The sequence below is a fragment of the Augochlora pura genome, chromosome 10 (assembly GCF_028453695.1).
Source record: "Augochlora pura isolate Apur16 chromosome 10, APUR_v2.2.1, whole genome shotgun sequence".
NCBI lineage: Eukaryota > Metazoa > Arthropoda > Insecta > Hymenoptera > Halictidae > Augochlora > Augochlora pura.
In genome coordinates this window covers 24398751-24416840 of record NC_135781.1, presented here as the reverse complement: position 1 = coordinate 24416840, position 18090 = coordinate 24398751, and the positions used below count along the sequence as shown (strand labels likewise).

The window sequence follows — 18090 nt, the reverse complement described above, 5'->3', positions numbered from 1 at the left end:
GACGCCGCGCGCTGTGCCGCTCCGCGACGGGGCAGCTTTGTCGAACCGCGTCGTCGTCGTCGTCTTCGTCGCGTCGACGGAGAAACGGAGAGACAATAGGCCAGATATCCCAATTGTCGTGTCTCCTAATTAAAAACGTATAAAAATGGAAAATATTATATATATAAATTAATGATCTATTTTTTTTTATTATGGTTACCTTTTAACATGTAGATTCATGGAGAGGTGTTAAATTTTTCATATCTTAAAATGTAAACATTTTTTAATTGATACTATAGTGTTTCTGACGGATTTAAGTTTTGTCTTATTAAAAATTGTAAGGGTTGCGGAAGATTTCCGTATAAATGAATTATTCATGCGATTCATGTCGCACAAAACGCATATTACGTCGTAAGAACGTTTTATTTACTATTAACAACGATACAAGAGCACTAATTGTGCATATTTTTAATACAAATCCGGTAAATGGGTCAAATTTCAGAACATGGCCGTAATTTCGTGTCCACCTTTATTCGACCGTATAAACGAACCTAACCTCATTTTCATTCAAAACAATGTAGTAAGATAATAATAAGAATAATTTTAAATATTCATTTAGTGTTTTACGTTAATCTTGTTTATTTATGTGGAATAACGTTTAAATACAACAACGGATTAGCAAGGGTTGATGTAGAAATTTTCTCTCAATCACTGCGGATTGGATGCGCGGTAAAATAAACGAAAGTACAAAGCACGAAAATACGGGGTACCAGAATATGGACACAGCTCCTAGAAGGACGAAAAATTACGATCAGAAACACCTTCCTTTATTTAATTGAAAACACTATTGAATTGTCAATTTTTACAATGCGAAAAATATATTTAAGATCAGAAATTCTGAAAAATCGAAACATCGTTTTTAGTGCATTAAATGAAATTTCTATTATTTGACAAGAGTTTCGACGAAGCGAAAACGGACTCGAAGGTACGAAAATGATGTGTCTACCGTACGCAACACGAATTTACCCTCTTCCGTCGCCGTTGCGTCTAATCGCGTCGCGCGGCGATCAATTTTCATCCGTTCGAATCTCGACTGTTCTCCGTAGGACGCGCAGAAAACTGAAGAAAGATTCACGTGGGCACCGGCCGTAGGTACCAGGTACCCTGTTCAGCCAGCCTATCAGAAGTCCATTAAGTCCTTTCGCTATGTGGGCACACGCACGTGGGACACGCGAACACGCCGACGCACCCACGCGTCGCGTTTCGCGAATTCTCGAATCAAATTGCGATACGCGCCTATGGAAGGTACACGAGGATCTTGCGCTCGCATGGGTGATCCTTTAACGGAGGCGAACCCGGGGACGCATCCTGTCCCTGAGGCTGCGCCGTACATAACTTGCCGTGGTAAATAGCGTGTCCCTGTGTTCTTTCTAGGCTAGATAAGAAGCGAAATCGCGCTGAAAAGCTGCTGCTCCTTCGGTGGTCAGAGCGTAACGAGATTGAGCGAGGAGTCACTTCGCGGACGATCCTTTCAAACAAAAGCCTTTGATCTTTTAGGAAAAATTGTATACATGTGTACAGTTCTTGCATTGCCTTCTGTCGACGTTTTTATTTAATCCTTTTTAGCAAAGTTGAGTTCTAGTTTAGTCGATGATACTATCATAGCCGTAGATCAAACGTGATGTATAATTTCTAAATCTAATGAAAGGAATTGTTATCAATTTTGATTTTGAAAATCTATAAGACTTTACTATTTTAGATTACATGTTATTAGCATCATTTTATACAAGTAGTAATTTTAATTTGCTTTGTTTTTCCTTTGCTAACAGAGATATTTACTTGAACAGTATAGAATCAACAATACGCGCAAAGACGAACAGATAAATGAATAAACCAATCTCTGAGCTTAGAAATATTCTCTCAGAAGAACACAGTCAAACAACTTATTCGAGTGTGAGATCCATAAAATTCAGTTTTGATAATGGAAATGTATCCCTCGAGTATGTTACAACTAGAGCGTTCACACACCGGGTCACTCGATTATTCAATAAAGACCTGTTTCGCATTGATATCCGCATGAATGGCAATCGCGGCATCCAGAATACAGTTTGTCATCGCGAGGCACGAATTCCTACCCCAGTTCTTTTTGTCTCCGGATCGGTTCGAGCCAGTTGACAGTCACGTACTTTCCAATCGAGTATAATCTCGCGTAGGTGGCGCACGATAAAGAAATTTGCTGCTCGCTGGCCGCGGTCTCGACGATCATATCGGTAAAACCAACAGCGGCAGCGTGCACGGCACGGCGCAACGAGGAAGCTATTGACGATCGACAGGGCCGACGTGATCGAGGCGCAGCTTCCGGTATTACATTGCGACTATCGGGAACGAGATATCGAAGGAGGCGCGTATCGATAGTATGCACCGGGAGAAATACGAGACTGCAGAGGTGCTCGGTCTCGCGCAAAGTGTACCAACGTCGACGACCGACGCGAGATCTACGCGATGTAGAATCACGTTGGGACTTGCGACGGATCGAACAGGTAGTTCGATATTGTTTTACAGAGTTTCGTCGAAGCGTTCAGCGCTGCGTTTAAATTTCAGACGGTCTGTTTCTTTTTATTGCTGATTTTAAACGTCTCTGTAGATGAAATGCGAAACAGTGGACACATTCGAAGAATTTAAAATTGTTGCTGCGTTATTTTTCACTGAATCAAATCAACCGGAAAAGATATTTCAACAGTTTGTTGAATTTGTATTTTACAAGAAAATCTTCACTCCCATAACCTCTTTTTAAATGCGGTATTCACAATTGAACATGAGAAAGTCGGTTTGTTAAAATTGCATTATAATTATACATTGTAAACACTTTGCTTTAAATTTAATATTTATTGCTTACTTAACAAAATTCTTTTATAAATAATAATCAAACAAGGGCTTAGTTACAGTTCTAGCAATTTGTATCGTGCATGAATCGCCTTCGGTTGAATTCTTCGAGGAATTTAGATGTGAATTCGGATAATGGAATTCCCAGTTATATTTCTACGAAAATGGCACCGTTCCGCGAATGGTATCTCGAGCACAATCTTCTAAATCTTAAGAGCCTCTATCTTTCGCGGTGGAAATAGAAGTTTCCTGTTCCGATAGCTTAGCAACGCGAAGTTCGAGACAATAGAGGAACACGGCCGAGAAACGAAGGGATCAGTACGTTTTAATGATATCCGAGTACGAGACAACGAACCACGGCGCGGGGGCGTACGGATCTCCGTTAAATTGATCTTTCTGACGACTAATCTGACGAACAGTACCGTCATTTTCCGCAGAAGGATCGGCGACCTTCTAGGGAAGCTTGGGCTCGCCCGTGGCATTTCAAGCATCTCCGAATGGAATACGACTTGTATTTCCATTACCAGAGTTACCTTGAACTTGATTCGATCGTTCTCTCATGTCGGACGCGCAGCTGAATGCTGAATCTCCCGGCCGATCGGTACATTAAACCTGTTGCATTCATTGATTTCTTTGAGTGGCAGAGCTCTCAATAGTCCGCTCTCAACCTTGTCAAGGCCCTCGAATTCATTACGTTGTTCGACGCGCCCGGAAAAATATGATGTTTTTGTAATCTCGACGAATCGAATGAATAAACCAACAAAATTGAAACCATACAGTATTTGTCACGGCATTAACAAAACCTATTCCGCGAAAGTATTCAGGATTTAGGTATGTCCTATTTAGGGCATTTCGTGCTAGAAGCTTAAATCCTCCCATGAAGATCACCGTGAAATATTCAAGCGAACGCTTGCGTTTTTAATCGCATAGTCTCGTAGCTAGCTTCGAGACACTGCGTATTCGTTTCCGCGACGCAGTCTGCTGTCACCCGGTTCGAGAAACATGGAACTGTGACTCATAAGGAAATTATGACTCAATATGACGCCTGCCATGAATACATACTTGGAACACGAATAGTACAAATATGTAGTTTATTCGAGGAAATGAAATCAGAACGTTTAAATAAGCGATTGCAAGGTTTCTATGCAAATATTGAATCACTTTCGACCGCAGTCCTTCGTTTATACCGACCAAGTCGCGTAATTTCGCGACTCCGCGTTCTCTCGCCTCGCGTTTAACAATTTTAATAATTGCTCAAATTTTGTCGAATCGTTTGCCATTATCGCTGTCCGAGTTTCCAATCTATTACGTCGAGGGTACTGTTAGTTTCCACGCCGTTCCGTCAGAATTGGCTTCGCCCAGGGATTCAATAACGGATAGTTATGCTAAATGCATTTCGTGGTAGCGAATTGGGGGGGAGGTACTACAGGCCTCGGGAAATATTCCACAGAAATTGAGACGTTTACTTTGCACAGCCTGTATCTACCATTCGCGATGTATTATCAATTTTAACGTCCATTACGTGCACTTTTCTTCGCGATAATTCTAGCTTTCGCGCCGGATCACGATGCAGAAACGTACCGAGGCTTAACGGACTCGTTTGTAGAAAATGGTAGAACAATTCTTGCGCAAGCGTGTTAGACCGAGGAACATTAATAGTCGCCGTAACATGCCAACTACGAATAACTCGTAAATTATTCGCGGTAGGAGAACGTGCTTGAAAAGGATGTTTCACAGTTCCCAGGCAGGTGTATTTTGGCACAGAATATTTGTTCGCGCGATGCTGGCAGTATTGTCCGTTGCTCAAAAGATGGCACAGAGAAAATTGTAGGCCCGATTCACACCAATCCACTCGCAGAAGTAGGGTAAACGTGTCTCACTTACTGCCAGAAATGATTTCTTCCTATTAGCCACAATTTCCAGAAAACAAAGGACCCGAGTCTAGCCGATTGCAGACAAACACTTCCAGACCATTGGTTATGCTTTATTACCATTGGTTAAATTATGCGTTGAACAAGAGAGGATCCGTCCCTCTCGCTTCTCGCGTCGATTAATTTAATGGTCCTCTTGTGCAGGTCAGGTGGAGCGAGCGGGATACCCCACTTTTGCCTTTGGACAAAAATTGTGCCATCTTTTCAGCACCAGACAGTACAATCTTTTCACGCATTTATCAAATTGCCCGGTTCGAAACCGTAGCGTTACGATATTCACTTTGCATATCGAAGTACAGCATAAAATGTTATCGGAAACAGCTTGGCTTCAAGGCAAGCCGATAGCCTCGGACTGCGCGTCTAAGAAATTAGCAATTTCGTAGTTTAACGTTCAGTTCAAAGTTTCTGGTAGAATATCCATCGAAGCTGATGCAGAGCGATTATTCTTTGAAATTTTATTGGAACATCTGGAGCAAGTATCGTCGCAAAATTTTCTGAAAATGATACAACTACTACGTTTCCTTCGCTTCTAAATCTTATTACAAAATCCGAATTATATTTAACGCATATGCGTTAAGTACACTAATTAGCTTCCCGGACTAATAAGAAACAAATGTAACTGTAATATTTGTTAAACATTTGTAATATTTGTAATATTTGTTAAACAGAGAACAATGTGCAGGCGCTTATAAGAATCCAACAAAGGCGATCTTTCATCGCGGTACATGGCTATCGCAACTCTAATCTGTTCGGCACTAAAAAAAAAAATCATAAATCATTTTCATCGATGCAATAACAAAACGTTCAAGAGGCGTTGAAATCTGCAAGTGGGCGAGTCATATCGCGAATTACGTCACATCAAGGTAATTTTGCCCCCTTCGTTCCTGACCGGCCACGGCCGCGGCTGCGACCGTAGCCGCGACCGGTCGATGGGATCGCGTGGGATTGAACTGGCCCACGAACCGTTAACTCTAGAGGCTGATAATGATGGTTGATGAAATGATTGAGGAAATCTCGAAACAGTAGTCGGCTAATTTAGTCGTTTCGTTCTGGCCGAGCACGCCGATGCATGTTCGCTAGAGGCCCCCGTATCCTGGCCACGAATATTTCGCTTCGCTTCCGTTGCCCGTAAATTCAGCCACCGCGACGATATTAATAAATCGTGGCGTTTTGTAATTATTATTATAGTAGCGATGCGGTAATAAGATTTTCCATAGTTCGCGGAATATCTGTGAGTACGAAGACATTTTTCTTCGCAAATGTTCTATCGATCTTGGACGCATAGCGAAAACCTAAAAATTGAAGTCTCTATAATTATGTTCGGATAATATTTCTCGAGACAGATATAAATATAAATTCCCCGTCATCGTTAAACCCCATTTATGCAATTTACAAATACTTCCAATTTAAAACAGCATATTAACAAATTTTTAATTATACGACAAAATGTCTTCGAACTTACATTACTATCGCTATAAATCTATACATTATTACAAAATTCCAGTTATTCTCATAAAATAATGCAAAACGATCAATTTTATTTATCCATAGATCTAGCGTTAAAAAAGGTGAAGCTTTCTGTTTGACTTCTCAAAATTGATATAAATTGCTTTCGACAGTTCTGTATTTTACTTACAAAGCAATCAGAAGTTTCGCAAAGCCAAGCGTGAACCAAGTTCAAGTGAACCATAGAACGATCGAAAAGTTTCACGATTCCTCGGAATCGTGATAGCTCGATCCGCGCGGAGACTGGAGGAAGGATCGACTTTGGATAGCCAAAGGTTCCGAAACGCGGGGCCTGCATCGCGTACTCGTATGATACAGTTCCGCGCCGGTTTAACAAACGTATGCACATGTGGGAGCTCACGATTGCAGCGTGACCGCGCACGTCACGGCCGGCTATCGATTACCAGTGATTTTATCGATTAGATTAATGGGCGAGAGCGAGAGCGAGTGCGAGAGCGAGAGCCGGTTAACCGAACGGCGAATTCATTTGGTCGTGCGGGAGAGCGTCGCGTCGGCGACGAACGGCGCGTTGCGAGCCGCTCCGTCGCGATTTACGAAGGTTTCCTCGAATAAATAAGGGGCCGCCGTTTGTTACCGATCTCATTTGCGTCCGGGCCTGGGATCGACTTTTCATCGGTATCGGCCGCGCATCGGTGCCAGAATCCCGCCAGAATTGACTTCGATTAGGGAGATGCACGGTTAATCGATCGCGTCACCGGTTTCTACGAACGGAGAACCATCCTACCCCGACACTTCCTTGCGCGAACTAATGAGGTAGTTCGCTTTCCGAGCGAGTCGGGACGAAGTTTACCTGGAAGTACAGTAATTTGAGGCAGCGTCCCTCAACCTGTGCTCACGATATTGGGCCGCTACGCTACTAATTAGTCGCGAAGTGACAGTCGAGCTCTCCACGGGCTAAATTGGTTTTTTAACTACTTTAAATTTTATCGTCAAAGAAAGATTGCTTTCGTTCAACGAATTTTGATTGTCTGTTAACCGTTTGTATTTAAAATAAATGTCCTTTGTAAGTGGCCTAACGAGGTGAGCTTTCCTGATTATACAGAAATCGTAACAATAACGACGAGTATTCTGAAAATATATATTATCTTTCGCATTTTATAACATCCGTACGATTTTGTATTTTAGAGAGAATATTAACGAACGACGTACATTATTTTATCACTTTGCTGAATTTATTTCTCACGGAATCAGATGTCACGTAAACTTTACGTAAACTTTACTTTTTCTACGTAAACGCGTAGGTGTGGTATTTATCATAAGATATAAAATAGTTGATACACGCTCTCTCGAACGGTTTTTTTCCTTGCGACTTTAACAAACGTGAGACCATCGTGACTCATTCGCGTGTCATCGCTAGTTTATCCGCTTCTATTTCCTGGCATCTGAAAACGACAATTACAGTTAATCAGAATTTTAGGAAACGCTTTGATTGAAGTCATCGCAAGTTTAACGAATGAAAGAAGCACAACGTCTGCGATGGAACTGAAGACAATACGAATCTCGGAGCTCATAAGTTATCCACGTGGATCACAGTGATTATATTCGCGGGGCTGACGAATTAATAGATCCACCAGCCAATTTGCTAGACAGCAATTATTTCGACGCGTTAGGTTGGAAGGCTGAATTCCCCAAGGACTTCGGTAGCTGATTGTGAATTGATGATATAACCATAAACCATGCACGCGGTGATGCATACTGGACCCGTCCTACATTAAGTGTAATTTCTTCCCCTATTGACAGCGCGTTAGTCACAATTTCCATTCAGCATTAGCTGGAGATTTTAACGCCAAGGGTTGGCAGCTACCAATAAATATTATAATCGCAAGCTTCGACGAAACGCGGATTATAAAGAACTCGTTAAAAATTTATATTACACAATTACGGAATTATGGTATAAAGCGTGTTCAACTGTGTCGCTATAATCGAATACGTTGCACTTTGTAAAACGTTATCGATCGACGTCTCGATCAATGATATCAAGCCCGAATCGCGTCGTTCCAGCTCTGATCAAATTCTCATTAACTCCATTTCTATAACATCCAGTAATTATTGCGCAAGATTAATGACAATGTATCCGCGAGCAAAGAGTGCCAGCGCCAGTAATGATTATATCAAAGGGGTTGCGAATATAATTGAAGAAAAAGAGGAGGATCGTTTTCCGTGTCCGTCGCGAAGTTTTACGAGCGTGCGAGATTCCGTTTAAAGTTAATCAGGATATCGGGCAAAAATATATCTGGCTCATAGCCGTGCGCATTAATCACTTCGACGGAATCCGCCGTTGCCAGCGTCCGCTACTATGTCTACTAGTAATGACTAGCGAGCTCCGAACTTCCGTAGATGATCAAGAATTAATGAGGTACACGGGGACCGAATGCCAGTCGTTAATCATTATTACAACGTAATTATCGGAGACTCGTTAGGCAGAAGCTCGAGAAATTAGGTGGCGCGCGCCGTTATTAAACTGACCGATGCGTAAATTTAATAAAGTCGCCGGATCGGCTGTTTCGTTATCCGATCGATTTCGTTGCCGGCGCATTTATCGAGCGCTACGTTTCTTATCGTGCTTGCACCGCGATACCGTTCCTTCGAAATGACCATTCATTCGGTCGTGTTCGTCTTTCCTTCGATAAGAAATAGATCGTTAAAAGTGAATTGAATGCGATTCGCGAAAATTGTCATTTATAATTAAACCGCACTGATTTTATGCAGTTTTAATAATAATGTGTAAGTGAAATACAAGATTTTAAAGGAATTGAAGTATACTGGCCTGTTATTTTTTATGTGATTGAATAAAGAAATATCTTTTTATTGAACTTTGGTTTTTTAAAGTTAACAAGAAAATATTTTATATATTAAAGGATGGTATTACTTCATTTTTGACAAGTATGTGATATTATACTGCTATATTATCATTTTTGAAACATATATTATGGTCTCATGCACGAAAATTTATTAATAACTGTCGTTACATGTTTTCAACGATAGATCTATTTTATATTTCTTGCAAAGACAGATTTTTTCAGTTCGAACTATTTCTTTCCCAGATAATTACTCCGATGTCTTTTCACCGACCTGGGTAGATTAACCCTTCTAATGCCAATATATTTTTGTGGATTTAAATTTTTGTTATATTCTATGCTGGTTGATAAGATGACTGCGTATACGCTACCACGATAAGATAGAACTTGTTTTGTAGCAGGTCCTTCGCATGCTCGCCGAGCATGATGACGCTATCCCTTAGTTTTATAGTCCGATGACAGTTATTTTGTTATAAGTGATTGAAAGTACAATATCTATACTTCATAAAGTTATTCTTCTTATGCGCAAGTACTGTTTCTAAAAATAGAATCGATTTTTCTCTTTTTCATACTGTTTTATGTTTATGTAATATATTATCTTCATTTTCAACAAATATTTAAATAAATTATTTCGTAACATGCTTTCTTTTAATTTTATAAATATCATCCTTATTTTAATTCTTATAATCTTCTCCCCAAACCTTAGCAAATTCGTCAAGTTGTTCCAGTAATGTTCGCATAGGTACGATGATTTCGCTAAAAGGATTAAGCGAGCTAATAACAAGCGCGTTTTCCATGTCTCGAATCGGTTGAACAGCTGTCTGACGACCCGATAATCAAGCGATCTGTTCGACCGAAAGATTGGATCGCGGCCGAAGAATTCGACAATGAGAGAACCATAAACGGACGGAAAGACACGTTCGCGCGAAATCACGCGTTGGCCAAGCAGTTAACGGAACTCGCGGTTCCGATTGAAATAATGGAAATCACAGACAGCGTCGTTCCTGTTGCAATCTGGTTTGCAAGATCGATTGTCCGATCGCTATCAGAAAACGTGTAACGACATAATTGCCAGGAATACTTTGCGGCAATAAAATCTGGCAAGGTGTTAATAACCGACTCAGCGATTCTGTTCTATCCGAGTCTCTGGTTCTGCAGTAGGATTTCGCAAATAGTAGAATGTCTGCCGCGGCAGCCGCTGCCGCTGGGACCGAGCTGTTGTCTACGATCGTTAAGTCCCAAGGAGCGTTACCGTTCGAAGCATTTTAATCATGCGATTTTAGAAATGAAATTCTTTTGCCTTTGGAATTGATTAAACATGGTTGATCGCGTTCCGAGGGAACATGAATTTCATTGGTATTGACTTGAGGGAATGTTGCAATATATTTATTTCTGATATCAATTCGTATCGAATATCATCTCGTAGGATAAAATGGTCGCAGACCTCGCGTTTTGATATAAATAATAAATTGTGACATGCGCGCTTATCTTCGATGTTTGGTCACTTAATTTTATGATTTTTAAAGTTGCGTGGTTTAATGCAGTGAAAAGATTGGCTCGGAAATGGCTTCGTCTGACTTGGGGTTAATTTATCGCTAAATAGAAATTAGAAACTTAGAAACCAGAAATTTCCGAATGTTTAATATCGAGAACATAGTCGACTGAAAAGTGACCATTTTGTACCGTCGGCATCGTTTATCACGCTTTAACCGTTGTAAATCTAGAAATATTAGCACGAATCTGCGCGACGCGCTCGCACCGGTTACCATGATAACTATCGGTGACAGTGAATTATTAACGCAGAATCACGTAACCGAGTGCAGATGAAAGGCCGGACTATTGGAGCTCATTGAAATCGTACGACAACGCCGCAATTCTTTCGCGCGTCCGATGAAATTCGACCGGAATGCGAACAAACTGGTGGCAACAAGTTATGACACCAGATAGATAGATGGATGTGTCCTATTTTCGATCGAGGCTAAGAAAGGATTTGCCGGGCATACCTTCGGAATTATTCCGATTTTACTCGGAACAGAAATCCGACATTCGAATGCCTCTGTTCCGTAACGAGGATATTATTCAAACGTATTTGTCGTGCGGCATAATTGCATGAGAATTTGAGGCAAACAGAAGCATAATGCAAGAACATAGTGTTTTCGTGTCATTAGACCGTAATTTATACACTATAAACTGCATATATGGACTACAGCCTGGACTATAAAATATGCAAAGTCAAAGTTATTGTTGTTAAACTAAGTATTTATATGCAGGACACAGGAGTCAAATAAAAATTGACTAAAAAATTTTGATTGATTTTATTGGCCCATATGTATATCTTTACGATTGCATAAGATCTACAGTGCACGGTAATTATTGTCATGGGCGTAACTCTTTCTTCATAATTATTTACTGCACTTCTTTCCCTCGTTATGGAACGAGGATTATTTTAGTCGAAGGTATTATCGACTTTTGATACCGTCCCGTTTCACAAAGCCCGCAGCTATTATTTTCACGCGTGGGTGTCGGCATTCCCGGCGAATTTCACGTATGTGCTGCATTGTAATTAATGTCGAGCGGGTTCGATCGCGTTTTCGTATCGGACGTGGAAAGAACCGCGCTACATGCACGCACTTTCACCGTCCGCGTCCGCGACCGCGCCATTCGAAGGTTCAGCCGCGTCAAGAAGCGTTTAATGAGACTGTCTGTGCCGCTTATTCTACGATTCCGGAATGCGAATTGAGGCTAGAAACGGGTCAAAGGGTTCGGTTTCATTGCCCGGCCGATTGGCCAATGGCGCTTCTGGGAATGTTCGAGCGACGCCGCGATGACCGTAATCGCGACTCGTTCTTGCATTCCAGTGACATAATGCCGCTGCTGAATTTCTATGGAGGACTATTTGCGGATTAGAGTGCTGGCTGCGCTCGCATAAATGCATTAAGAACAATCCCCTAATCCTGTGAGGAAATCGACTAGCCGTCGACGTTTACGGCATCCCGTTTGAGTAGGTGCATCGAAGTCGCAGCGATTTAATGGCTAGGTACATTCCATAAATCATTTTACACCGGCACCGTTATTTGGAGTATTAAAAATAAATCAATACAAATCTTGAATTTTCTTATACACCATTGAACGTCTCATGGGATATAATTATCGTTTTGTAGATATTATAGACTTAGTTAAAATACATGTCGAATTTATTATACGCTTCAAGTATAAATTGGTATAATTTTCAATGATATAATTAATACAGCGTATGAAATTTTCTTACTTCTGAATTGATAAATAAGATAAACCACTGTATGTTGTAATTTTTGTTGCAAAAATTAGTTTGGCGTAACATAAACGTAGAAAGAAAGAAAAAGAATTAATGTTGCAAAAATTGTGGTGATTAATTTCAATCGATGAATGTTGCACACGGTTACATCTTTATCGATTTGCGTTGAGCAACCCGAGAAGAACTTAATTACAGCAGATTCCCCCGCGGGAAGAAGATATATTCATTTTCCTGGAGAAATTGAGTTAATACGTCCAGTCATTTTCGATCTAATGCACCGTTTTCTATCGGGCAGTGCAACTTTATATATCTTCGGCATGCAGTGCATTAAACGCTTCCGTACGCGTCGTTTCATTGGTTCTTTACGAACTCGTTTCATTGCTGCCTTGTCAGGCAATCAATTGGAGCTTGATATTAAGGCCTGTGGCAGTGTCCCCGCGATTTTCCGCATTGCCGCAGCGCCGCTTGCCCGAGCATGCTTTAATTAATTAACGAATAAAATTATGCCGAAGTGTAATAAAACGAGGAGCCGCGGTAAGTACTGGCTACTTCAATTAGAATTGCTTCACGACTTTCTTAGTAGCAGGCGAACGTCATTGATTCAATTGCAACAAGGTGCTGTAATGATAGTGATTATGTCCCGACTGGTGCTGGATCATTGGACACAGCGGGGAATGAAGTCGCTACGCTTGCTGCGGATTCAGTGCGCTATCAATTGTGCATCCGTTCAACATTTTGGTTCCACGTGTTAAACATAAATGTTAATTTTTTAAAAGAAGAACGGAGCCCGAGAATATTAATGTGAACACGAGGAATTTATCAAGATGGAGAAAGAGAATAAAATAGAGTTATGCACGTGCAATATTGTTAAATATTGTGTCGGCAGCTCTAATACCTAGCGAAGGTAATAACATTGTAAAATTTTTAAAAAATATCTCTCTACCAACAGCATTAAATTGAACAGTTTCATTATTTAGATGCATATAGCAGTGAAAAGTTAAACTAGTCTGCATTTATTAAAATATTGATAAAGTGTGCTTACTAAAACAGTCAAAATATACAGCAGAAAATTTAGCAGATCTTGTAAATGATTTCGTGAGCATTTTTAGGTAATTGCTATTAAAAAAGTATCCGCATAGCTTGAACGTAAAGATTGGATTCTGGTTAACTCAGGAGCCAGTCAGGGTTGCTGATCTATAGTTAGACATTCGATCGAATGAAATGCGGAACATCCGGAGTCTCGGTGACGTTTCTGCCGCTCGGGCCGGGCCGGGCCGGCTCTCCTGTTACGGCGAACGGTACCACGGTGCAGTTGATGCAACCTCATCTCGTTAGTTTGTATCCGAGGTATCGACACGATATTTATCGTCGGAGACGGTTATCTTTACTGCTTCCTCGCTCCGTTAAAGACTATTTTATATCCTAATTAATTAGCGCATCGACTATCCCGCGTAATTGCAGTGCCATCGGCCGGGCTACGTACCGTAGAGGGCCAGATGTAATAAACGCTAGGTAATGCCGGATCGGTCGTAAAGCATCGCCGAGGAAAGATTTCGAGATGATCTCGAAACGATTCCGCTTTTTGCCAACGGATTTCGCGTATCGGCATATCAGATTTCGATCGAAACCATCCTATAACCGAACGCAGTTAAGATACGACGAGATTCATTGCCAGTGTCCTCCCTTGGTACTCAATGAATCAGCGATTATCTTGGGTACTAATAAACGGTTATTGAAACGGGACCGTTAACGTTTCGATAGCGATAATGTGCGTAGATACCGTAATTAAACAAACGATATGTGGAATGAAGTTATGACGGCGAAAAGTCTGTCAGAAATTATTGCAATATCTCTGCGTCGATTCAACGCTATTGCAAAATCTTGTGACCAGCTTCTAGTTTTCATACCGCGTGCAAGACGTTTTAGGTACAATAATAAATCCTATTCTTGCACACCTCTACAATCCATTAGCAGGAGTCGACGTAGAACTTTTCTTTGTACTGAGTAGCTAACGATTCGCTGCTGAAACAGAATTAATTCGCTGCGGATTGGATTCGTAGTAAAATGGTGAGGAATTGCGGTATTACCAAGAGTAAGTCCCATTACACATCGATCGTAAAGAGCAAACATGGTATTTCTGGATATAAAATTGCATCAACCAGAGGACAAGTCTTTAATCTTAAACAGAATAATGTCTATCGGAGATATGAGATATTTCTCCGTAAAGAGTAATCGTGTTTCCGTGCCTTCTTCGAAGATCGTAACTCGGTTACCTTATCAAACTGGACCAAGCCGCGTGAGTTTTTTTCGACGGGTTCGAGAGTAGTTCAAAATGGCTGGCAAGTATGTAAGTACCTAACGGTAGCCGAGCAATTTAAACTTCAAATGGTAGAATAAGAATCGCAAATCAGTTTAAGGGCTGGTAAAGCGGTGCAGCAGGAAATCCGAGGACCCATCGCATGACGATTCCTCGCGGAATGAGCAACAACGACGAGCAGGAAAGAGAGGATCGTTCGCGTTACGACTAGCAAGTGGTAAGTAGCTAGATCAGGAAACGGCGTAAGCAGATGCGCGCATTAACGGTTCGCAAGCTCGGCTAAGTCGATGGATAATTTATCGTGCGTGGTATACTTCAATCGAACACGGGAACGCGTCGCGTCGCGCCGTGGCACCGACGCGTTCGCACTCGCATTCGTATCGAAACGGTCGTTAGGATCGGTTACGTTTATTGCTTCCCCCTCAGCCCGGGAATTATTTTATTCGGCAATTATTTAGTCCGCGGCGTGGCAAAGCCTGTACCCGATTTCCCAGGCGCGTTGTTATTTCAATGGCGCGCCGGGCATAGTCATCGGCGCGACATCATTGATTTCCTCGTAAATTACCGGAAGCGAGCGCTGAGAGGATCGCGTGCTAGAATGTTTACGCGGCGTGTTATTTACGACGGTTCGACGCGTTTTATGCATTTCATACAATATTATCCGGCTGTTTGCGTCATTCCCGCGTCGCGTCGGGGCTGCGCTGTTCGGACCCGTTGCACGCCGTTTGAACTGTAGCCTGTAACGCAATCGTTACCGGGCCCATTTACTTTTATCGCTTCCTCCTTCATTAGAATTTACAGATTCCTCGACGCGACTCGAACCGCGCGTTGCTGAAATCGAGAGGCACAATCGATTTTCCGGATGATTGTTGTAAACCATGCGACGCGGTAGAATCATGCCGTTTGGATAAGAAAGCCGGCGGTTGGGGAAGTCGTCGACTCTGCGAGTACATAATTTTCTGAAATCAACGGAATTTCGATGGAAATATACTTCCTGATCGAAGGAGGATATGAAAGATAATACGCTTCATTTTGCATAATTCGAGATTCGTGCATATTCTCTTTGTATTTTGCATATGCTGCATATTTCTTGCACGCTTCTCATATTTCTAGCATACGTTTAACGTAATTAGTATATCCCTTACACGATCTGCATATTCAGCATAATCTTGCACAAGATGTGTTTCGAAATTATTTTCATCGCTCTAGACTACAACTGCTATGTTATCTATCGTCTGCTTTAGGACGATCGCTTCGTCGTGTGCAATAAGTGTATCGCGATGAAATAGTTCGCAGAACAATTCGTAGTTCACGAAATTCTGTATAAGTACTATAAAACTGTCACATGGTTATCCGACCGTCCAGTGAAACGATTAGCGTGATAGCTAATGAGACAATTTCCATCCATTAGCGCAATCTTGCTGGTCCGTTGAGTTTTCGAACGGTTTCTTCTTTTCAATCAATTAGCAGTAACATCAAGGTTGGTACGTAATATGAATCGCTCTCTCGATTAATCAAGAAAAGGGAAGAAAAGCGCAGAGTCTCCTATATTTACGGCGGCGCTATCTAGCTTCCTATGCAAGCGCTATTTCCAGCCAGATAAAAGCACTTTTCCATTGGCCGCTGTCATCGCACTTTCACCGACGACAAATTTCGCCCGCGCAGGCAGGAAGTCGTCTGATAATCCATTTATCAAGGCGATACTTATTTTTGCAGGTGCTGCCCGCCGCAACACATCCGCCGTGTCCCCGAGCCTGCACGAAGCATAGAAACGCTGCTCGCGAACACTGTGCTCCGCCACATCTGGGTAAACCCTGTTATCAATGGGATATCAATGTGTACAGTCCGCGCCGCGATGCTCTCTTACATTCTACATTCTACATTCTACATTCTACATCGCCATGGTCCGAACATGGAAACGTTCGGGTTTCTCCCGTTAACTTGACGAAACGATTTATTACATTCATTTGTGAGCTTGGAACCGATTAAGCGGACACCGGGATCGTAAATAATTCATGCGAATGTCCTCTAATCTGGATTTCTTTCTCGTTCCGTGAAACGTTGGACATTAGTCGATCCTGAATGATAGGGTCTAGTTAAACTGCTTCTGCACCTTGTTTCGCGTGCTTCATAATTCTCGCTGCGATACCGGACACGTGTTTACACGTGTCACTTTTTGGCTAATTAGCTGTGCAAGAGCCAACGGTGTCTGGACTCTTTACAATAAATTTGTTGCATTCGCCGTGCGGAAAAATTCTGTTTCTTATTTGCTGCCGTCGCCCGGCGCCGAGCCGCCCGCGTCGATATCGTCGTTGCCAGCTAAGGTAAAGTGATAGATTGTGAGGCGGCGTTTCCTAATTATTCGTTATGCTTATCCTTATGCACGATAAACGTGAAACGTTGTGTGCTTATTTCTGAATCGTGCAAACATCGATTGACGTTTTCGACGTGGTCACATAATGTATCAGATGAACGTATGCGCTGGCTGTCAGCCACGTAAAAGTTCTGGTACGCTTCTTAGAAATAATCACACGAATGTTCCTGAAATAATTTAAATTGTCAAATTATGCGCTATTTGGAATATCGAATTATCAAAGCGGATAAATACAATATTTAAGGAATATTTAAAAAAAAGAATTATCATAGCTACACCTTGAAAAAGGTATGGCTTTTAACGAACGAATTCTTTCCTTTTTCTTGTACTTTAACTGTTTATAAATGTTTCTGTAAACAATTTCAATTTTGATTCCATATTTCCGAAGAAATCAATAATTAATAGAAATTTTATGTCTGAAAAAATATATCCAAGCGTAGCTCGAGTTACGATTAAAACGATTCGATAAAGAATCGTTTATCTCCAGCGAAGAAAACATCGGCCGACGCGACCGTCGCTGTTATAGCTCGTAATTATGCATCGGTCTATTGATAGTTATACACGCTCTTCTGGCGACACCTCCGGGCACTAATTATCAGCCGACAAGCTGCGAATTTTTCTAGTCGACGTACCCTCGCGCGTAACACCGCGATAACACGATTATGCGGCGAATCTTCAACGGAATTAAGCGAGGCATATCGGATGTCGTGTTCATGCACGCGAGCATGTTAACGGAGAGGCGCACAGCACGCGCAGGTCCTTGTAATGCGGTTGAGGACATCACGTGTGAGTGTGTGACACGTGGATCTCGGGATCTTGGGAACAGCTGATCTTATTCACGACGCTGTCCTCGCCTCGTTTCCAACAAAAAATCGAGGAAAGATTCGTTGCAGCGCCGCCCGTTATACGACAAAAGATTGCAGACTAGGCACAGTTTTGTATCTGTTCCTAATTTAAGTATTTTTTTACTTACAGAAATACCAATGTTACAATATTCATTCATTCAA

At 41.7% G+C, this 18090-nt stretch overlaps 1 protein-coding gene across 4 annotated transcripts in view; it reads left to right on the top strand.

Moving 5' to 3' along the window:
- Pasi1 (septate junction component pasiflora 1) overlaps positions 1-18090 on the top strand; it is an 84944-nt gene that overhangs the window by 41397 nt on the left and 25457 nt on the right. For 3 of the 4 annotated variants that reach the window (XM_078191884.1, XM_078191886.1, XM_078191883.1), the window contains one exon: positions 16426-16747. The exons of the other annotated variant lie outside the window; for it this stretch is intronic. In XM_078191884.1, the coding sequence (XP_078048010.1) occupies positions 16426-16698 (273 nt within the window). In that variant the 3' untranslated portion in view covers positions 16699-16747. Of the gene's footprint in view, positions 1-16425; positions 16748-18090 lie in introns of those variants that run through there. 4 annotated transcript variants of the gene reach the window in all.